Raw genomic sequence first — 23,848 nt, 5'->3', positions numbered from 1 at the left:
CCAAACTGGACCAAAAAAGAAAAAAAAAGTTCTGAATTTTAGTGATTTTTTTTTTTTTAAGGTACACATACATAAAAGTGTATCTGTGAGGGGCCATTGAGATAGCATGGAGGTGGGGTGTTTGCCTTGCATGGTGAAGGACGGTGGTTTGAATCCCGGCATCCCATATCGTCCTGAGACTGCCAGGAATAATTTCTGAGCACAGAGTCAGGAGTAACCCCAGAGCACTGCCCGGAGTGAACACTCACCCCCCCCCCCCAAAAAAAAAATAGTGTATCTGTAGGACAGCTCATTGGACCGATTATAATGTGAAAATTTCTTTGGTACCACATAGTTTGGTAGATACCGCCCATTTCTTTTTCTGCTGTGCCTTTTCCAGGTACTCTACCCCCAGAGAACCACTGTTTATTCTTTTAACACCGTAGACTAGTTTGTTTATTTGTAAAATTTAAATGAAATCTTTTTCCTTAAATGTTTTTGCTCAGCATTATGCTTAGATATGTGAGATTCATCAATATTGCAGAGAACAGTGATTTTGTGCCTGATGATTATACTAGTCTATTATTCTGGTCTTATTGATTCTTGTTCTTTCGTTCTTGATTCTCTTGGCTTGGGGCTGTTAGGAATAATAAACAGTCTTGTACACATCTTGATTATGTCATATGTAGATTTGGGGTCATAATGTATTTATCTATGCTGAACTTCAGTAGGAAGTACCATTAGTGCTTCCAGGTGCTTAGGATTTTATACATCTACCAAAAAGGAACCAAAAAGATTGATTTGCTCTCAATCTTTGTCAAATTTGCTATTGCTAGTTTTCTTAATTTTGCCACTTGATGATCTCTCACTGTGATATTTCCATTTTCCTGATTATATTCAAATTTTTTTCATGTCTTTATAATAGAGTGTGTTTTTTTTTTTTTAATTTTGTTTTTGGTTTTTGGGTCACACCCGGCAGCACTCAGGGGTTTCTCCTGGCTCTACGCTCAGAAATCACTCCTGGCAGTCTCGGGGACCATATGGGATGCCGGGATTCAACCCACCATCCTTCTGCATGCAAGGCAAATGCCCTACCTCCATGCTATCTCTCCGGTCCCTATAATAGAGTGTTTTAATAACTTTACAATGTAATATAAAGAAAGAAAAGAATTTATTCTTTTCACTTTCGTTTTTGCAATGCTCATGGGTTACTCCTGAAGATTCACTCTTAGCAAGCTCAGGGGATCATCTGGGATACTGTGGATTTAACTTGGGTTGGCAAGTGCCGTACCCACTGCTCTATCCCATATTCTGCTCACTTTGTTGCTTTGTTTGTTTTATTATTTGAGCCACACCTGTTGGCTTTCTTGTCTCTGCACTGAGAAATTAATTCTAGCTGGCTTCGGGGATCATACAGGATGCCAGAGATTGAATCTGCATTGGCTACATGCAATGGAAATGCCCTACCCATCGTACTGTCGCTCTGGCCCCTCTGCTCACGTCTATATCATTTATTTAGCTTGTATCACTTATATCACTTATTTTATTTGTAGGAATAATCAATTTAAATAATAACTTCTTAAAGTACAACTAAAGGACTAAAGGGAAAGTGAAGCAGTCACATCACTGATCCATTTGCACAGTTGCTCTAAGGCATGTCCTCAGTATGTCCTGCCACAGGGCCCTCATTTTCTGGCCCAAGAATGTCCTGCGAGTGTGTCCAGCAAGTCCCACCTTCTGCTCCTGCTCTGTTTTGCAGATACTCCTTGAGTACATCGAACGCCTCCATTGCCGCTCTTCTTTGTGCACTTTACCCACATTTCCCAGCCCACAGCACTGACAACCGGTAAGTCATGATTTGGCCTGAAACAGCTTTCATCAGTTCTTGAAGCACCATGTGGTCATGCTTTGGTTCTGGGAACTTCTTTCTGAGTTAGGTGTATAATGTTCCTGGATTTATTTATCTCCTTGGCTAATAGGTTCATTTTGCAAAGCATTTGCCCAGAAGAGAAACTTGGTCAGTCTCTGACTGCCTGGCCTTTTACTACTTGTCATACAGATTCCTTTTTAGGCGTGAATATATGAAGCAGAGAACAGGACCCAAAAGTAGCTCAGAAGCATACTGAAGACAACAGGCTTTATATTAGAATGGCTGCATTCCAATTTGATTTAGTGTCAGTTTCTTTGTGAAATTTTTTTCTTTTAATAAATGCTTCAAAGTTTCATATAAATGACAGCGGAGACTAGGAAAATAGGTGTAGCAAAAAAAAAAAAAAAATCAGATGATTTACCAGTGGCTGTGAGAAATAGAACCTCAGACATGAAGCAGTCTGAGAATACAAAAGTTCTGTATCTTGGAGTGCAGAGAACCATGGGAAGATGGTCACCCTTTAGATTCCTGTGACAGCTGCTTTGACCACAGAACTCTGCTGAGGCAGCCATGACCACCTGTCTAGAAGTGATGAGACCATCATATTAAAACTAGTCATATGGAACCAATGGTAAAAGAAAAATAGCTGTTCCTCAAAAGCAGCATGATCTGAGTCCCAAACCTGAGTGGTGGGTGGCACTTAAGACTTTGTTAAGTTAATGTTACTCTAGCATGTCTCTTGCTTGTCAATTTGGAAAAGATGTTTTGTATCATTGAAGTCAATTGTTCATTAGGTACCACAGGGGGAGCAGGTCTCACATACTGGTGAACATAGTACCAGTTGCCTTTTTACTTTTCAACAAAGCGGTTTGGTGATAAGCACCAAGAATCTCTGAGTAATTACAACTCAGGTATTTTGGTTTGGTTTTATTTGTTGGTTTTATTTCTGCTAAATTTATAGGATTGGGTAGGTTCAGATGGGAAGAAGAGGGCTAACAGATAAAAGGAATAAATTTGGCAAATTCATTTTATCTTATGAAAAAACATAATTGCTTATATGTGTATTTAAATTCTCAGGTAAAAATTAGAACATAAATTATTGTTATAAAGTTTCAAAAGGATGAAGGAAAATATTGTTATAATCCTACTCATTAATTTTGCTGCACTGTTTTAAGGAGTGTTTATTGATATACAGGAGTATAGGAGGAGAACCCACTCTTTGTGTCACATCAAAAAGGGAAAAAAAATTTAACTAAGAGTTAATTAGGGGGCCGGTGAGGTGACACTTGAGGTAAGGTGTCTGCCTTGAAAGCGCTAGCCAAGGAAGGACCGTGGTTCAATTCCCTTGGCGTCCCATATGGTCCCCCCAAGCCAGGGGCAATTTCTGAGCGCTTAGCCAGTAGTAACCCCTGAGCATCAAATGGGTGTGGCCTCAAAAACAAACAAACAAAAAAAAAGTTAATTAGAAGTTAACTAGAGTTAACAAGTATTGGCTTGTGTTGAGCAGAAAGCTGTTCCAGAATTCGTCTTCCCTATAAAACTTCTGATTGGAGGAAAATCAAAGAATTCTTAGATAAATGAGCATGTATTTATATATATATATTTTTGTTTGTTTGTTTTAGAGCCATACCTGGCATTGTTCAGGTGTTACTCCTAACTCTATACTACTCAGCAGTAACTCCTGGGTCATCACTTTTTTTGGGGGGGGGGGGAGAGGTGTCACACCCGGCGGCGCTCAGGGCTCACTCCTGGCTCTATGGTCAGAAATCACTCCTGGCAGGCTCAGGAGACCATATGGGATGCCGGGATTTGAACCACCATCCTTCTGCATGAAAGGCAAACACCTTATCTCATTGTTATCTCTTCGGGCCCCTTGGGTCATCACTCTTAAGTGGTGCCCAGGGAGCCATATGCAATGTTTGGGATCGAACCTGCTGTACTATTTGCTTTGGCCAAATGTGTATAATTTTTTGAAGAATATTTCTCTTTTTTCACAAAGCTTCATCTGCCTTTAGGATTAATGTTCTCATTTTTGAGATATGACTCCATCATTTACAACAAAATAGGGACTATTTTTTTTTCTTTTTGTTTTTTGGTTTTTGGGTCACACCCGGCAGTGCTCAGGGGTTATTCCTGGCTCCACGCTCAGAAATTGCTCCTGGCATGCTCAGGGGACCATATGGGAGGCCGGGATTCAAACCAATGACCTTCTGCATGAAAGGCAATTGCCTTACCTCCATGCTCTCTCTCCGGCCCCTGGAACTATTTTTTTTGTACTTGTTTGTCACCTCTTCTGTATTTTCCTATAGGTATCACCTCCAGGCTCTCCGACACCTGTATGTGCTAGCTGCTGAACCAAGACTTCTGGTTCCTGTGGATGTGGACACAAACACACCGTGCTACGCCCTTTTAGAAGTTACCTATAAGGTAACCCTTCATCTCACCTCTTTTATTTAGTCAATCTTGGCACTATTTTCTCAAGTGTGGTCCTTTAAAAGATGACTGCTGCAAGTTAAACTCCATTAAAAAACAGAGGCTTGCAAAGTTGTGTTTATTCTTCCAGGCCATATAAAATCACTGATATACTGTGGGAGTAATATGTCTTGGAGATCATCGATTAATCTTTTGTAATTAGAGCTTATAGTTTGAAAATGTCCCTGAGAACATTACCTGAGTAATATAGTCTTTTCGGGACACGTTCATTTAAAGCTATTCTTTGCTTTTTTAGGAGATTGCTTTAAATCCCAGACCACATGTTTGATGGAAAATCTCTTTAGGTCGGTGCTTTGTTCTGAAAATTTTAAGAACTTTCCTTCTAACTGCTAACTGACCATTAAAATATCATTCTGTGGTTGTTTGTTTTGATTGCTTATTTGTTTTGTTTTTGGGCCACACCCGGTGTCGATCAGGGGTTACTCCTGGCTACGTGCCCAGAAATTGCTCCTGGCTTGGGGGAACCATATGGGATACCTGAGATCAAACTGAGGCTCATCCTGGGCAACCGCATGCAAGGCATATGCCCTACCACTGTACTATCGCTATGGCCCCATTCTCCAGTCTTTTTAAAATGCACAGAGGTGACTCCTGACCACTCATTCTTGGTAATGCTTGGACCATGTGGGTTTGGTTCACCCAGAAACAACCATATGCAAAGCAATTGCCTTACCCACTGTACAATTGCTGGGCTGCTGTCATTCTTAAGGAATTCCTATCCCCAATATAGCAGACACGATATTGGGGTTGAGAGTTTCAGCCAAGGGGACAGCACTTGCAGAGACAGGGAGATGCACTGTCCAGTGCAGCCACATGTGGTATGTAGGTGCTTACAGGGGTAAAGGGTGATGTAGGCTCAGCAATGGACTATAGCCTTCATTAAGGCCTGAATATCAGAGAGAACTTTATAACATTTTATGGACTGTCTAAACTTTACAATGTAAAGTCTGTATTTCTTAAATTACTTTATTGAATCACCATGACATATGCAATTACAAAGTTGTTCATAGTTGAGGTTCAGTGATACAATGTCTACTATCAACCCCTATACCAGTGCACATTTCCCAACACATGTGTCCCCATTTTCTCTCTGTCCTTCTTCTCTGCCTCAATATTAGCTTCAGGGAACCATAAGATTTCGGGATGGAACCTGGGCCTCCAGGTGATGTGTGCCAGCCCCATCACCCTCTGGCCCGTAGGTGATGTTTCTTTTGTGTTACTGCCCTAAGAACAGTGGTTAACTATGAGTCTCCTTTAACATTGTAAAGGGTACACAGTGGTATACACAGACCAAAGAAGAGTTGATGGCTCCTACCCTTCTTCCAGAACTCCATCTTTTAAAGCAGGTGAGTTGGCTGTGATTTAAGGACATCTGCTGGGGGTCACAGTGTGATACTTAGCTGAATAGGAACTTCCCTTCTCACTGTCTTAGAGAGTACCGGAAAGGGGTCTCAGGTGAGTGATGAAGAATCAAGAAAGTCTTTTCTTGGAGATCTCATGATGAGCTCAGTGGAATTGGGGCTAGCGTCACACACATGTTTGATCTGCAAAGTAGAACTTGGTCATGCCTTCATGTCATGTTCCATTGTACTTACTCTTCCTCCTCTGAGAAGCAGTCCTTCCTACTGAATGAATTGTTTTACATTTATTTGGCAGATAAAAGTTAAAGGCCCACGATACTGGGAGCTTCTTATAGACTTAAGTAAGGGAACCCAACACTTGAAGTAAGTATACTGAATTTCTCAAATGGATCTGTGAAGTGAATAGAAGTAAAGGGGAGGACTGATTTACAATCTGTTTTATTTGCTTGGTTTTGTGCCATTCCTAGTAGTGCTCAGGGCTTACTGCTGGCTCTGCATTTAGGGATCAATCCTGGAGAAGCTCTGGGGACCACTGGCGTGCTGAGCGAGATGCATACAAGGCAATTGCCATGTCCTCTGTATGGTTCCTCTGGCTATACATTATTTGAAATGGTTCATGGTACTTTTTAATCTCATCCAAGACAATATGTTGATTTGGTGCTGGGCTGAATACAGTAGCCTGAACCTTTGAAGGAAAATTTGAAGTAGAAAACAAATATTTAACATGAGAAATCAAATCCCGAACAACTATCTTCATGAGAACATTTTCCGTGTTCTTCAGTGCTCATTTATTTTTTTGAAGTGACTTAAATTATGATAGCAATTGGAGACAGTAAAGACTTTACCCCCTATGGATACAGTATGTGGCCAAGGATTTCCTTGACTTTGTATTAAATTCATGCTTGATTTCTTTTAGGTCAATCCTTTCCAAGGATGGGGTTTTATATGTTAAGCTCCGAGCAGGTCAACTCTCCTACAAGGAAGATCCAATGGGGTGGCAGAGTTTGTTGGCCCAGACTGTTGCAAACAGAAACTCTGAAGCTCGTGCTTTCAAGGTAGTGTTGACCAATAGATTCGGAAGGCTCACAAGGAATCATTCCATGGCCACTAGCCCTTCCACACTTGTGCCTTTTGATAATATCTAATATACAAGTTAGGTGTAGCTTCTATTGTCTCATTGCTGTGATTGCAAAAACCTTGAGAGTGTTGACCTTTTTAGTGATAACTGTATAGCATGTACCATCTTCCATTTCTTTAAAATTTAGCTGCAGTAACAATATAGCTTAATGCTATAAACAAATTAAGTTAAAAATGATACTTACTGATTCTCAAGCCTGTGAAGATTCACATAATTTGGGAAGACAATAGAAAAAGGTTGCTTGGTGGCGCTTTCTCACTAGCTGTAGTCAGTGGTTGTGATGGTTGCTGCAGTGTTGAAGTGTGCGCTTGGTACTGGTGATTGAACCTGTGGCCTCACAGATTAAGGGGCAACAGAGCCTCACTCTGCTACAGAGCCACATCCCCTCCATTTTTAGGCACTGTGGTTCACACTTGGTAAGCGTAAAATGATGGCAGGGTTATGTTAGTGAGTTTGTCTCATTTTTAAATGAGACACAGTTATTGTATAATATTATATATTACATATAATATATAATGATATAATATATTACTGTATATTACATATTATATAATACTATGTTATATATTAATATTATTGTATATTATATAATATTGTATATAATATATAGTTAAACTGGCAGGGTTACATTATGAGTGTCTCATTTTTAAATGAAATATAGTTATATCTTTTATATATAATATATAATATCACACTTAGGACTTGTTCTTGTGAGGCTTTGTTTATATTTTGTTCTTTGCTGTGGATTTCAAACAAGTTTTCAATCCTGGGAATGTATTCTATAACCAACCCCCCATTTCTGAGTCTGGCTTTAGTTTTAGGAATTCTGTGAGCAAATATATTTCTGCTGAAGACCCTTTGAGGTACAATCTGAAGTAATCAGGATGTCTATGTTACTTATTTTGTTCCTGGCCTGTGCCCAGGTGCTTTTGCCTCACGCTTAGCTTTTTGCTCAATGATCATGCCTGATGGTTCTCAGGACCATCTCATGTTTTAGGTGGTCAAAACTGGCTCAGTTGAGTAGAAGGCAAGTGCCTTCCCTGCTGTACTAAGTGCTATGGTTTATAGGGCATGTAAACAATAGTTATATAGTTTTTTTTTTTCAGTGCAGCAAATTATCTAATTAGGGGCAACTAGAGAACTGAGTACACAGACTTATTTTTTTCTATTTAGGATAGAGCAGTTTGTTTCATAATATGAAACAAGTTTCTGCTGCACTGCACACCTGGTCTGGTTTACCTGCCTCAGGAATGCCTTGGTGGCCCTCAGAGAAATGGGGACTACTGTGACAATATTTGACTCAGCCATACAAGCCTGACATGCTTCAGTGCAGAGGCTACTAGGCTCATACTCATGGTGCTCGGTGGGTGGGACATATGCTGACAGGGTTCAAACTCTGGGCCCTGTAGGAGCAAGGCTGAGCTTTCGCTTTACCTCACTTACCTCTTCTCCCTTTTGTCAGTTACGGATTGAGCCTTTAGTGCTAGGGTTTAAATAGACAGTGAATAATAGTTACATTTGTTCATCAGGATTTGATACGTCAACTATGAAATACTTCTGGAGAACTTTAGGATAGATTTTAAATAAAGTTAGCACGGTTGCTTCCTGTCTAAGTTAGAGCCCCTCATCTCAAAGATCCGAACAGTTTGCTTTTCATTTTTATAAAAGAGGAAAAACCTTTTTAAATAAAAAAAAGAAAAGGCTGACCTTTTGATAAATCAGTATCTCATTAACCTGTGCAAAATGTTTGTTGTAATTTGGCAGAACAAGTCTGTATAACCTTGGGTTATGTTGGATAAATCTGTGGAAAATATAAAATAGGTTTCTTAAAACTGTACATTATGAGTAGAACAATAAGGAGAGGTAAAATTTATTGTCTCACATTTATCCTTTTTTATGTTTTAGCCTGAAACGATTTCTGCCTTCACTTCTGATCCAGCACTTCTCTCCTTTGCAGAGTATTTCTGTAAACCTACTGTGAACATGGGCCAGGTACATATTATATGGTTTGTACAGCTCTAAGGCTTGAATTTATTATTTCTGTGGGTATCAACAAAAAATTCATAATGTACATGTCTACCATTTGTTTACTTGGTACCAGAGACCTGGGATAGTTGAAGCTAAGCAAAAAACAGATTTCCCATAGTAAAAAATAAAATATGTAACTTTTCATCTTGATTGAAAAGATAATGTAAGAATTTTTTAAAACTATTAGTTTGGTGGATGAAACTTCATATTTTTTGGTTTGAATTTTGGTTCTGGATCCAGCTGAGCTCAGGGCTTGCTTTGGGATCTTCACTAGGGGTCACTCCCATGGGACTGAAGACCCTGTGTGGTTCTGTCACTCGTTCCTGGGTCTGTCATAGACAAGGCAAGTTCCCTGCCCACTGTACTCTTGCTCTACCTTCACCGCTGCTATTTTGTATCCCACAGAACTTAAAAATGGGTTAAAGTGGGGCCTGCAGAGATAGCATGGAAATAGGGCGTGCACACAGAACGATGGTGGTTCGAATCCCAGCATCCCATATGGTCTCCAGAGCCTGCCAGGAGCAATTTCTGAGCGTAGAGCCAGGAGTAACCCTGAGTGCTGTCAGGTGTGACCCCCCCCCCCAAAAAAAAAAAAAAAAACAAAAACAAAAACAAAAAAAACAAAAAAAAAAAAAAACCAAGAAAAAGGTTAAGCAGGTTTTGGAATGTGCATTGGCATACATACAGAGCTACAGTTACTTTCTTATGTTTCACAGAAACAGGAAATTTTGGATCTCTTTTCTTCAGTGCTCTATGAATGTGTTACTCAGGAAACACCGGAGATGTTACCTGCTTATATAGCGATGGATCAGGTATGGTTCAAAGAATTTACTCAACTTATTGAGATCTATTCTATAGTGAAGAAAAATTCCTTTATTTTTGCTGGCAGGCAGAGAGGAGTGCTACAGGCAGCAGTACTGCAGGACTCACTCCTAGTGTGGCTCTTGGAACAACTGTCTTGGTTCAGGGCTTAACCCATTTCAGCTGCAAGCAAGGCAAGAGACACCCATTTTACCGTCTCTCTGGCCTCTCTACCTATTGTTTTTCTTTTTTTTTTTTTTTTTTTATGATTTGCATTTGCTAGTTCAACAAAGAGAACCTTATCAAAGTTGAAAGTGTATGAACACTCAGAAAGCCTGGAACTTAATGCCTCTTCTTAGTGGACTGTCTTACTCAGTATTTTCATTCTCACACCCTTCTTCCTTTACTCCTGGACTCAGAGAGGAAGGGAATATTCTGCTCTCTATCCCTTAGCCTCTTTGCATGGTGTCTTATCTTCCTTCTGAAAAATCATCTTTCTGGGAAATACAGTAGGAAGACACCTAAGTGAACATGTCCCTAGACCTGAGAGTATCGTATGTTGAACCTGCATTGGTAAAGTTTATAGGATTTTAGGATTACTGTGGAGTGACTTGTTAGTTGAAATTCAGTGAAAAGTGCTTTTATGCTATCGTTTTTTTGTTTTTTGTTTTTTTTTAATTCTGAAAAGTGGATGTGGGCAGGAGGGTAAAAGTTCATCAGGGAGGAATTCATACAAGACCCCGAGTTTAGTCACCTACCTTGTCATTCTCATCCATGAAAATCTGAAAATGACTAAGGCAGGTATCGTAGTTAACAGCACCCCAAAGGAACAACTAATTACTCTCGGTATCTTTTCCGTAGCCCATAGCAGCTTTTTAATACTTATCTTTTAGACCCATTTTGTAGTGAAGCTAATACAGTATCTTAATCGCTATAATTTACCCCGGAATCCTCAAAAAACTGTTTCTTACATCAGATTTCCTATATCCTGGATTAGTTTCTAGAATGATGTCCAGGATCTATTTTAAACCTCTCTTCAAGTGACTATGATACATTGAGGTTACAGATGAGCTTTGATGTATGGCAAAACAAAGAAATAATTCCTATGGTCAGAATAATCTAGTGAAAACTGTGGGAAAATACATTTAGGCAAGACAGTACATTTAAAACCTGGAAATTGCATGTTCAGTAACTTTCTTTTATAGTTACAAAACTAGTTCCAACATGACAAGCAGACCCAGAATGCCCTTTAAGTTTGGTATTGGCCTTGGTTTTGGATCGAGCCATAGGAATATATGGTTTGTACCTTTATCGAGCAGTTAAGCAATGGGTGACAGTCATCTCTTTGCAGCCATCAGCATATTTAGAAAATCCTGTAGCTATGGTGAGTTTTAGATGGAACTCAGGTGCAGAATTGTCAGTACAATTGTATTTGCCTTTTTTTTTTTTTTTTTTTTTGGTTTTTGGGCCACACCCGGTAACGCTCAGGGGTTACTCCTGGCTATGTGCTCAGAAGTTGCTCCTGGTTTGGGGGACCATATGGGACAACGGGGGATCGAACCGTGAACCGCGGTCCGTCCAAGGCTAGCGCAGGCAAGGCAGGCACCTTACCTTTAGCGCCACCGCCCGGCCCCTGTATTTACCTTTTTATTGTGGGAACCCCAGCCTTATCCTGGCCTTGCCTTTATATAGCACATGGGATTCCTAATGATGACTAGACATAGATATTTTCTTTTTCAGAGCCATTAATAAAGGATTAGTTCATTTGTCTTTGTTGCTTTGGCTAAAAGCCTTTTGTAGGGGACCAGTCTATAATGGACCAGTGTCTGTGTCTAATGAGAACTTCTCTGTGGTGACACTACATTAGAATAGAACATTCCTCTGTCATTTCCGATCCTTTGATATTTCTTAAAAAACAAACAAACAAACAAACAAACCTAGGACAGTGGAGTTAGCTCAAGTGGTAGAACTCATGACTAGTATGTGCAAGACTCTGAGTTTGAGCCCTGAGGCATGATCCATGTCTCCCCACCACCCCTACTAAATGCTGTTATCTTGGTTACCCTTCTCAACTTGGGGTATGTTTCTGTTTAAAAAATACAAATGCTCCAATATTCACATGTGAGGAAGAGATAGGACAAGTTTAGCCTTTGATTTAATGAATTACTATTTCTTTTCAAGGCTGTCAGAAGACTAGGAAGAAGAGAAATGTCTGAGACATCTGAACTTTGGCAGATAAAGTTGGTGTTAGAGTTCTTCAGCTCCCGAAGCCATCAGGAACGGCTGCAGAACCACCCAAAGCGAGGGCTATTCATGAATTCAGAGTTCCTCCCTGTTGTAAAATGCACTATTGATAATACTCTGGACCAGTGGCTACAAGGTAATAAGGTCATGCTATTGCCCTTCTAAGGAACTCAAACTTTTCCAGTTTACATGTGTTTTTCATTGGGAAGTAAGGAAAATCTAAGCCAGAATGTCTGTGAAGTTCATTATTAGACTCAATCGTTAAAAACTGAATTTGACCATTATCAGGGAAGAAACTTCCTCTCATGCCTGCAAAAGGTATTTTGCCTCTCAGCCTCATCCCTGAATACCCCAAAACAGTTTTTGTTTGTTTTATTTTTAGTCCACACCTGTTGGTACTCAGTATTCAATTATTACTCTTGGTGGTCTTCAGGAGCATATGGGGATACTTGGTATTTTACCCTGTTTAACTATTTACAGGGCATACATTCTAACTGCTGTACTGAAGTTGTAGCACACACCCCCCAAGCTTTTTTCATACTCCTCTGTGACATTGTTCTCAACAGCCATTATTATTTCACCTTTGCTTCTTTTTTTGTTTATTTTGTTTTGTTTTGTCTTGTTTTTGTGTCACACCCGGCAGCGTCAGGGGTTACTCCTGGCTCTATGCTCAGAAATCACTCCTGGCAGGCTCAGGGGGCCATATGGGATGCCGGGATTCGAACCACTGTCCTTGTGCAAAGGACAGTGCAAGGCAAAGGTCTTACCTCCATGCTATCTCTCCGGCCCCTCACCTTTATTTCCACTCGTGGTTCTGGGAATCAACCTTGGCATTCCCTTTCCTTCCTTCCTTCGCTCCTGCACTGATCATTCCCATAATGCATTTTTTTACTTCTGTCTTAGAATCAAATTATGTTTATCTTTATTTGGGGGGGCCACACCCGTTTGATGCTCAGGGGTTACTCCTGGCTAAGCTCTCAGAAATTGCCCCTGGCGGCCGGCGTGGTGGCGCTAGAGGTAAGGTACCTGCCTTGCCTGCCCTAGCCTAGGACAGACCACGGTTCGATTCCCCAGTGTCCTATATGGTCCCCTAAGCCAGGAGCGATTTCTGAGCGCATAGCCAGGAGTAACCCCTGAGCGTTACTTCGTGTGGCCCAAAAAACAAAAAAACAAAAAAAGAGAGAGAGAAATTGCCCCTGGCATGGGGGGACCATATGGGACGCCGGGGGATTGAACCGCAGTCCTTCCTTGGCTAGCGCTTGCAAGGCAGACACCTTACCTCTAGCGCCACCATGCCGGCCCCATATGTTTATCCTTTGCCTATAATTCTGCTACAGGTTTCAAAATGTTGTTTTGTTGTCATCTCCCTTCACATACTTTATAATATCTGAAAGAATGATTTTACAAATGTTAAACACATTTATCCCCCTGAAATCTTTGAAATGTCTGATTCATTGGAGTTGGAGTACAGAGAAGAATTGCCATGTGGCCATCTGTCCATGTATAAAGGCTAATCATTGTGCATGCATGACCCTTCATTCCTTTGCAGCTCTTTTTAAGCCAATTGTTTCTCAGAAACTGCACACTTTTCTTCCTGAATTTTGTGCTTCCTCAGCTCTATTCTTGCCTCGATTCCTCCTGAGAACTTAGTAAAAATGTGTTTTCTCTATGTCACCCTGGGCTGATTGAAACTCTAAGGAAGAAGTTGATCATCTGTGCTTTGACACAATGATTATGATGTGAGAGTTTAAGGAGCAGAGGTGGAACTAGGCTGTTCTCTTCCAATACTTAGCAGAGAGAAGGACGTTGTGAGAGCCTGTGAGAGCTGTGTGAACCCTGAACTCTGTAGGGATTTTTGCTGTCTGGTTTGGGGTAATCACTCTCTCCACAGTGCTGGAAGCTATCTGCTTTTCTACAGTGTCTGAATTCCCAGCCTGGTACCTGCCTGGTGTGGGCTAAGAGCTCACTGAGCTCTTGACACAAATAATAGTAATGTACCCTCATGCTTGTATAGTGGGTTGTTTCAGTCCTGCCTGTTTCTCTTGCAGCTGCTGGTGATGCGAGCCTTCAAGCCTACCTCAGTGGACAACCCTGCGATGACGCACAGCATGGCATGCTAGCCTGCTTCCTGGTCTACTACTCAGTGCCTGCCCCCCGCCATCTGCCAGCTTTGGAACTCGAAGGTAACTGCGCTCCTCACTGCTCCATACATCCCCATCCCTGCTCTCCTCACTGCTCTTCTGGCCCCTGACCACATGATTCTTATTGATGTTTGGTCTCATTGATGAAATGAGGAAGAGTATCTAGTTGGATATTTTCTCTCCTGAGGTTTTGATCTTCATGCACTGTTGGTGTTATTGTGGAGAAAGTTTTCTAGCTGAGCTATTCACATGTATCAAATTTTCTTTCAATTCTGAAAAGGATGGATTCTTCACAAGGGTCCAGCATAGATACCTATCAGGTTTTTAGTATGGGTACTTTTTGCATCTTTAGTCCTGCAGTCTTGATTACTGTTATTATAATTCAGACATGAACAGATTCTTAGTGTATTTAGCCAGTTTGTTAAGCATGCTGTTCAAAAATTGAATGCATTCTTTATTTTATTTTTTATTTTTATTTATTTTTGGGGGGAGGCACACTCGGCAGTGCTCAGGGTTTACTCCTGGCTTTATGCTCAGAAATTGCTCCTGGCAGGCACGGGGGACCATATGGGATGCCGGGATTCGAACCACCGACCTTCTGCACACAAGGCAAATGCTATACCTCCATGCTATCTCTCCGGCCCCGCATTCTTTATTTTATATGTGTTTGATTATTTTCAGATGAGAGAATTAAAAATATAAGTACCTCATTTTGTCAGGAAGTTTTTCCAATCAATGGTATCCTAATGTTTATTTAATTTTAATTATTCTACAATTGTTTACTTACATAACTTTTAGATTGTGTCACCCTAATTGAGGCTAAAATTGTTCTTTTGATAAAGGTGAAGATTGCTTCATTTGATCATTTAAACTTCAAGTTGATTATAATTTCTAGCTCTGTTTTAAAGATCACAGACTGAAAGCTGCTATCTTAAGACTCCTGATTGTGGCCATGACATAATTGCTTTATTGAATTTAGTCTTCCTCATAAACAAGCTCAAATGCTACACAAACTCCTTAAGACTGCTCTAGAGGGAAAATGATAGCAGTTAACCTGGTGGTACTCAGTCCTGAAGGAAGGAAACTTATTATGGAAAGTCCTCCTTTAGCTGGATATCGCCCAGAGTCATTTGCTCCAGTTCAAGCACAAGCAGTAGAATTAGCAAAATCATTGGCCAGAGCAGCCACAGATTGTGTTTATAACTGAGTAAGAGATAGAACTTGAGGCTGAGTGCCCATGGTTGGCATAAATGATAAATGAGTGATAAATGATAAAAAGGAAGGCAGATTTAAAGTAAACAGATTGAACATAGAGAAAGTTCTGGAAAAGATACAGAAGAAAATATGACACATGTGGAAGACGATGAAAATATTGAAAAGTGTATGTCATTGAGATCTCAGAGTGAGACGAGTTCAGGATAGTAGTTGAAGAGATGAGCCTAATACTTTTGAAAAATGGAAGGTGTCCTTCATATTGCTTGAACCCTAACAACCTAGTTTAAGACATGGTCAAAGCATATTGACTCTGGCACAGGAAGAGAGGAAACAGAAGTATAGATTTCTCTTGTGGCCATGGGGATCTGATGGACTCTCCTACTTCAAACAAACAATGTAACTTGGACAGTGCACGTGAAACATTGGCTTCTTGGTTATGACTTCTTGAGGCATGAGCAGGCTCAAACTGAGGGATGAGATGAAATGTATAAATGCCCCCCAATTTTCAACTTCAAGGGAATTTCCAGACTGACAGAGCAAGAGGGAGAGGGAAACCAGGCATAGCCTTGAAGACATGCTCACCTCAAGTTTCATTCTTTTTTTTTTGGTTTTTGGGCCACACCCGGCGGTGCTCAGGGGTTACTCCTGGCTGTCTGCTCAGAAATAGCTCCTGGCAGGCACAGGGGACCATATGGGACACCGGGATTTGAACCAGCCACCTTAGGTCTTGGATCGGCTGCTTGCAAGGCAAACACCGCTGTGCCATATCTACGGGCCCTCAAGTTTTATTCTTACATTTTAAGTCATTAATAAAATTTTGAGACAATATGAAGCCATTTGTAGAATCTCAAAATGAAATGCACAAAGGAAAGAGGTTACATGCAAAGATAGAGGTGAAAGGACACACTTCTTTAGAGCATTAGGTCCTATCCTTCTGCACATTCTTCGGGACCTTGGGGCCTTGATAACATGCTGTATCACTTGTCCCAGCTCTGTCCACAGACTGCTTTCCTTGGGCTTGGCATTGGAGTGTGGCTGAAATGAGTGCCTTTTAGAGAAAGGACCTCTGACTTCCTTTATTTGTCATTGCAATCCTCTTTCTTTTGGTTAAATATTCAGTGGGTGGTCCATGGTCGATAAAGGTAGAAAGGCACATTTCTTATGTAATTTTACATAGTATCTTTGGGTAATTATTTTCAAAGGGAAGAAACCAGCATTTCCTGAGGTTGCCTGCACTTTCTTGTAGGAGTCTGTGCAGGTGAGTTTATTTTGTGAGGTGACCTTATGTTTGTTTGTTTGTTTGTTTTTAAGGAAGTGCAAGTTTTGCTGAGCTCCTGTTCAAGTTCAAGCAGCTGAAAATGCCCGTTCGAGCTTTGTTGAGACTGGCCCCTTTGCTCCTGGGGAATCCGCAGCCCATGGTCATGTGATCCTGGTTGGTGTTCAGGCACTGCCCAAGCTTGGGCAAAGCACCCAGGGAAGAGGGAGTGATAGGTTTTACAGCAGAGCTTGTGGGTGGGGTGTGGGGTTGTGCAAAACTCTACGGACCTGCATGTCCATGTGTTTTAAAGATTTTGGAGCTTCCAATGGCTGTCAGCATTAACATCCTATATAGAAGTAAGTTAACTTTTACTTTTGTAAATAAAATTGTTTCTTTGCTTTGTTTTCAGAACATCTTGATTGCTCATTTTTGGCTTCTTTATGGGTGATTGACAAGGGGGCTGGATGAATATTGATTTTTGATTTTTGTTTCATTAGTTTATTCATTTGTTCATTTGTTTATTTTTGTTTGGGGCCAAACTTAAAGATGCTCATTTATTACTATGGCTGTGCACTCAGGAATTACTTCTAGTGCTATAATGTGTGCTGAGGCTTAAACCCAGATCTACCATGCACAAGGAAGCACCCTGCCCACTGTACTATATAGCTCCAGATTTGGATATTGATTTTTGAAGCATTTGAATTGTGGTGCTTCAGGAATAGTAATGGAAAGCTGTGTAGTGCCAGGTTATCTGAGAAGCTTGGTCCCCTAAGCCAGGAGCAATTTCTGAGCGCATAGCCTGGAGTAACTCCTAAGAGTCATCTGGTGTGGCCCCAAAACAAAACAAAACAAAACAAAAAATAGGGGCCTGAGAGTTAGTATGGGGGAAAGATACTTGCCTTGTCTTTGATCTCAGCACCACATACAATCCCCCAGTTACTGCCCAGAGTGGCCTTTAAACCAAAGAAAATCAGAAAACAGGCAGTCAAAATATCTCTACATTTAGGGCCTGGAGTAATAGCATAGCAGTAGGTAGAGCATTTGTCCTGCATGCTGCTGAGATGGGACAAACCCATGGTCAATCCCCGGTACTCCTTACGTTCCCCTGACCCTACCAGAGTGATTCCTGGGCTCAGAGTCAGGCGTCACCCCTGAGCTCCACTGGGTGTAACTCCCCCCATAATAAATAAGCCAAAAAAATTTTTACTTGCAGATGACATCATGATATACATCGAAGACCCTAAAGAGACCACAAAAAAGCTCCTAGAAATTATAAGCCAATACAACAAAGTGGCTGGCTTCATATTCAATGCAGTTGCATTCCTTTATACAAATAATGACTCAGGAGAAAATGATCAATGAGTCTATCCCATTTAAAATAGTATCCAAAAATATCAAGTACCTAGGAATCAATGGAGGTGTTTTGAAAACTTCAGAAAGAAGTTGAAGACCTAAGGAAATGGAAGAACATTCTATGCTCATGATTTGGAAGAATCAGTATCATCAAAATAACCATCTTACATAAATTACTATATAGATCCAATGCAATCTGTTACAAATGCAGGCAACATTTTCAAAGACTTAAAACAATTATAAAGTTTGTATGGAACCCTATGAGACAGGATAGCCAAATCCATATTGAAAAACAAGATAGTAGAAGGCATCTTACTACCTAATTTGAAGCTCTACTACAAAGCCATGGTGATCAAAACAGAATGGTATTGGAACAAAGACAGACTTCCAAACCAATGGGTTAGAATAGGATATCTAGTGACACACCCCCAAGTATATGGTCAATTAATCTTTGGCAAAGGAGCCAACAATTTGAAATGGAATAAAGACAGTCTCTACAACAAATGGTGTTGGAACCATTTGGATAACTATAAGAAATTAAAAATTGGGGGTTGGACCGGTGGCACAAGCAGTAGGATGTCTGCCTTGCACATGCTAACCTAGGACGGACCACAGTTCAATCCCCTGGTGTCCCATATGATTCCCCAAGCCAGGAGTGATTTCTGAGTGTATAGCCAGGAGTAACCCCTGAGCATCATCAGGTGTGGCTCAATCCCCCCCCCCAATTAAAAGTTGATCCATATCTCACACTTGACCAAAGTCAATTCAATGTATATTTAAGACCAAGAGATTAGACCTAAATCCATAAAGTTCATTGAGGAAAACAGGCAGAACACTCCAAGACTTGGACCTCAAAGAAGTCAATTAGGATATTAGGATGCCTATGGCAAGAATTGTAGCATCAAACCTGAATAAATGCAACTATATTAAACTAAAAAGTTTCTATATGGCAAAAAAAAAAAAGGCTAAAATTAGATGACAGCTCACTCAATAGGAGAAAATGTCTGCACTCAATATATTAGATAATGGTTTGATATCTAGGATATATAAAGTACTCAAAAAGGTTAACTCCACAAAACTTAAAAAAAAAAAGAAATCTGGGATCGGAGTAGTAGCACCCAGTAGTAGGGTGTTTACTTTGCACACAGCTGACCCAGAAGGTCTGCAGGTTTGATCCTCAACTTCACATATGGTCCCCTGAACCAGGAGCGATATCTAAGCGCAGAGCCAGAAGTAATCCCTGAGCACCGCTGAATGTGGCCCCCCCCAAAACAACAACAACAAAATCAATAAATGGGGAGAGGAAATGAACCAATACTTCTTGTGAGCAAGACCAACAAATGGTCAAATGACATATGAAAAAATGCTCATCATCACATAACATTAGGGAAATCCAAATCAAGAGAACAATTAGATCATCTTAAACCAGTGAGGGGGGCACATACCATAAATACTCTGCTTGGTATGTGGTGAGAAAGGAACTCTCATCACTGGAATGATGTATGCTGCCTGGTCCAACCTCTATGGAAACAGTATTTGAATTTAGTAAACTCAAATTGAGCTGCCAGAGGACCCAGCAACCCCTTTTTTGGTTATCTATCCCAGGACAGAAAAACATTCATCCAAAAGGATGTATGCACACCACTATTCATTGCAGCACTCAATTAGTAGCCAAAACTTGGAATCAACATAGATGTCCAATAATAGACAAGTGAATCATGATAATATGGTACATATATACAATTGGAACTCAACATAGCTGTAAGCAGTGATGCAATCATGCAATTTATAGCTACATGGATGGAACGGGAAGGAAGGTATGTTAAAGTAATCCAGAAGAATGTAGAATGATGTCACATATGTATTTAGAAACTGCATAAAGAAATGCAATGTTCTAAAAGGGAGTTGTCTCCAATACCCTTGGCCTGAATATATCAAGGAAAAAGAGTGGAAGAGGAGAAACAAATATGAAAGGATGGACTTACCCCATCCTCGTGATTTCAGGTGCTAGTGTTAAAAATAGAACTAAATATCCAAGCCAAAGGTAACAAATGTGAAATCAAGAGTCCCAAACTTTAACAGTCTAACTTAAAATGTGCCTATTATACTGGCATGCTGGGGTACTGATTTGGGGGTATGGGATACACTTGGGGGAACAGTGGTGGAGGTCACTGATGGTGGGATTGGCCCTGATTTATTGTTTATCTGAAAGCATGAAGTAATTTGTAGATAAAAATGGTTTCAATAAATTAAAAAAATTTTTAAGACTGAACCTCAAAACAAAGCAAAGAACAAAACTGAGCATCTGGGTGTGTCTCCTGAATCCAGAAAACAAGTATATGCATATATATATATATTTAAGTAAAAATAGAGCTTCTGTATGACCCAGTGGTTACTTCCTGACATCTATCTAGCAAACACGGGACTAATTAAAAGGATATATGCATGCCTCAATTCATTGCAGCGCTTAGTTCAATAGCCAGAATGTGGAAACAAACCAAATGTTCAATAACATAGATATGGATATAGAAGTGCTATTTCTACACATGATAGGATATTGGGTAGCTGTAAGGGAAGATGGAATCCAGCTTTTCATGAAAACTTTGACAGTATCTGGGGAAGACATGCCTATGAACAACTGAGGCTCAATTTTTAGACAGGGTCAGTTTATTTAGTTTCTATCAGCTTTTTTTTTTTTTTTTTTTTTTTTGGTTTTTGGTTTTTGGGTCACACCCGGCAGTGCTCAAGGGTTACTCCTGGCTCTACCCTCAGAAATTGCTCCTGGCAGGCTCGGGCCACCATATGGGATGCCTGGATTCAAACCACCTACCTTCTGCGTGCAAGGCAAACGCCCTACCTCCATGCTCTTTCCCTGGCCCCTCGATTAGCTTTTTAAACCAAACTTGCTATGAGAAAGGGCCTGCAGAGAATGAATACTGGTGCTTAGTGAGGGTTGGTGAAACTGCCTAAAGCATTCATTTCTATGACTGTAAGACATGCTATAAGATATGACGCTGAGTTCTTTTGGGGCGAAGGGGTTGGTTTTTGGGCCACATCCAGTGACACTCTGGGGTTACTTCTGGTTATGCGCACAGATATCACCCATGGCTTGGGGGACCATATGGGACACGGGGATTGAACATGGGTCCATCCTAGGCTAGAGCACGCAAGGCAGAACACTATACCACTTGTGCCTCTGCTCCAGCCCCCTATAGTCTAGTTTTTAATCATTATTAAGAACAAAAACTTGTGAGTTGGGTGGTGGAAGATTCAGAGTACAGGCTTTGCATTTGAGAAGCTCAGCTTTGATTTCTGGTACTATATCACTCTCCAAGCACTTCTGAAGTGACCTCAATACCTGAGCTGGAGTAGTTCCTGAGCACTTCTGGGTGTGACTTGCCCACAATAAATACAGTAAGATTGTACCTCAATACTGCTACCTTTGTGCCAGAAATATGCTAAGAATGTCCAACAGAAAGCCTCTAACTAGAGAAAATACAAAATGTATACTCTAGATTAGCTTTTAGATATTGTACTTTCAAAGAAATGACAGATCATTTCTACACATGATTAAGATATCATATTTGGGGCCCGGAGAGATAGCACAGCGGTGTTTGCCTTGCAAGCAGCCGATCCAGGACCAAGGGTGGTTGGTTTGAGTCCCGGTGTCCCATATGGCCCCCCCACCCCCGTGCCTGCCAGGAGCTATTTCTGAGCACACAGCCAGGAGTAACCCCTGAGCACCACCGGGTGTGGCCCAAAAACCAAAAAACAAACAAACAAAAAAAAAAAAAAAGATATCATATTTGATCTGGGGTTTCTGGATGATGAAAATTATATAAAGGTTCCAATGTGAAGATTCCAGCATAGGCAGAAAATTGTCTCACCATGCTCAAAGTTTCTTCCTGAATGGCCAGTAGAACCTAGAACTCGGACAAGTTGAAGGATTTATCAACTAATTGCAAAATCCCACATTCTTTTTATTTATTTATTTATTTTAATAAAAATCACATGTTTATATTTTAAAATACACATCTTCCATCATATCTCTTACATTATTACATCAAAAAGTGTAGATCAAAGTTTTTTCACTCATTTAAAATGCAGTAAAAATATCTCCATACAGATTCATCACAATTGTTCGTTTATCTATAATTCTTTGTCAATACATTTAGTATAGTTCAAATTATACTTATAATCTTATATAACACATATTACATATATACCATACAATGCCATAACAGGCAAAACAAATAAAAGCTAGGATAGAATCATTAGAATAATTAATAGATGTGATTTTTTCAAACAATATTTACTTTTTATTTTATTATTCCTATAAAATAATTTTTTATAATTATCTTTATTTAAACACTGTGATTAAAAACATGATTATAGTTGTACAGTCATGTAAAGAACACCCCCCTTCACCAGTGCAGCATTCCCACCACCAATTTCCCAGATCTCCCTCCTCCCTACCTCCCCACACCTGTTCTCGAGAAAGGCTTTCTACTTCCCTCATTCATGCACATTGTTATGATAGTTTTCAGTGTAGTCGTCTCTCCAACTGCACTCATCACTCTATGTGATGAGCTTCATGTCATGATATGCACCTACCAGCCCTCATCTCTCTTGTTTCTGAGATACTGTTAAAAATGTCTTTCATTTTTCTTAAAGCCCATAGATGAGTGAAACCATTCTGCGTCTTTCTCCCTCTGACTTACTTCACTCAGCATAATAGATTCTATGTACATCCATGTATAGGAAAATTTCATGTGTTCTTGTGTTCCAGTTTTTGGAGGAATCTCCATATCGCTTTCCATAAAGGTTGGATTTGATGTAGTCCCATTTATTTAGGTTGGATAGTATAGCTCTTACTATTGGCACTCTATCATCAAAGAATAAGCCTGGAGTCAGCCTTGCCTAGTATCTGATCTTAGAGGAATGCTTTCAGTCCTCCCCTCACCTCTCACCCATGGTTAAGGATAATGTTGACTGTGGGCAAAAGAAAAGGAGAACTGATCTACAGAACTAATATAGCCTTAGGAGGATTCAGAAGGGAGGAGGTGGGGATTCCTTGGGGGAGAGTGACAAGCCCCCTGGGTGCTGGGTGTTGCATTACAATACCTACTGGGAAATTATTGAGAATATAATGAATCACAATACCTCAACTCCCAAAACTAAAAACCTGCAGTATTTTGGAACTATATGCCAATGAACAACTGAGGCTCAATCTTTAGACAAGGTCAGTCTATTTAGTTTCTATGAGTTCTTTAGTTTACTTAAAACAAACTTGCTATGAGAAAATGGCCTGCAGAGGAAGACTGGTACAAATTGAGGGATGCTGCTTAAAGCATTTATTTCCATGACTGCAATAAGACTTGTTAATGAAAATTTTTTTTAAAAAGCATGGCTACTCTGATGTGTATATATACCATATCATATAATGTAGAAAGAAAGGAAAATTCAAGGTATTCTCAGATGAATGACAACTAAGATTCTTTCCCTAACCTAATTTACAAAGGCAGGCCATTGTTCTGCAGAATTAGCAGGAGTTGCACCAATCTTCAGAACAGACAGGATTTTCTTTTAGGGGGTGCAGAGGGAGGCTGGCTCCCAAGCAATGCTCAGGAGGCACAGGGGCCACATATGATTTCTTGGCCAAACAGGCCTATGATTTGATGTATGGGCTTGAGATTGCAACTGGTGCTCAAACAGTGGCAGATGACTCCAGCCACCCAGTGCAGCTCTGTGCTTCGGTGCCAAACATGCAGGGCTCTTTGTCCTTCAGGACCACAAATGGTGGGGCTCAGTGTACTTCAGGGCCACAATTGGTGGTGCTCAATGCCCTTCAGTCAACACATAGCAGGGCTGTTTTCTTCTGGACCACACAAAACTGGTCGTCAGTGTCATTCAGGGCCACACCTGGCAGAGCTCAGTGTCCTTCAGGGCCACACCTGGCAGGGCTCA

The 23,848-nt window shown here is 40.5% G+C and overlaps 1 protein-coding gene across 1 annotated transcript in view; it reads left to right on the top strand.

Annotated features, from left to right (window-relative positions):
- Positions 1 to 16,939, top strand: part of ANAPC1 (anaphase promoting complex subunit 1) — an 86,596-nt gene extending 69,657 nt beyond the window's left edge. Inside the window, 10 exon segments of the mRNA XM_049784457.1 lie at positions 1,739 to 1,825; positions 4,159 to 4,276; positions 5,611 to 5,688; positions 5,999 to 6,066; positions 6,620 to 6,758; positions 8,747 to 8,833; positions 9,586 to 9,681; positions 11,852 to 12,050; positions 13,963 to 14,097; positions 16,582 to 16,939. Coding sequence (XP_049640414.1) covers positions 1,739 to 1,825; positions 4,159 to 4,276; positions 5,611 to 5,688; positions 5,999 to 6,066; positions 6,620 to 6,758; positions 8,747 to 8,833; positions 9,586 to 9,681; positions 11,852 to 12,050; positions 13,963 to 14,097; positions 16,582 to 16,697 — 1,123 coding nt within the window. The 3' untranslated portion in view covers positions 16,698 to 16,939.
- Positions 16,940 to 23,848: the final 6,909 nt, after the last annotated feature.

Source organism: Suncus etruscus, chromosome 12 (genome assembly GCF_024139225.1).
Source record: "Suncus etruscus isolate mSunEtr1 chromosome 12, mSunEtr1.pri.cur, whole genome shotgun sequence".
NCBI lineage: Eukaryota > Metazoa > Chordata > Mammalia > Eulipotyphla > Soricidae > Suncus > Suncus etruscus.
This window is presented reverse-complemented; position numbering and strand designations above follow the sequence as displayed.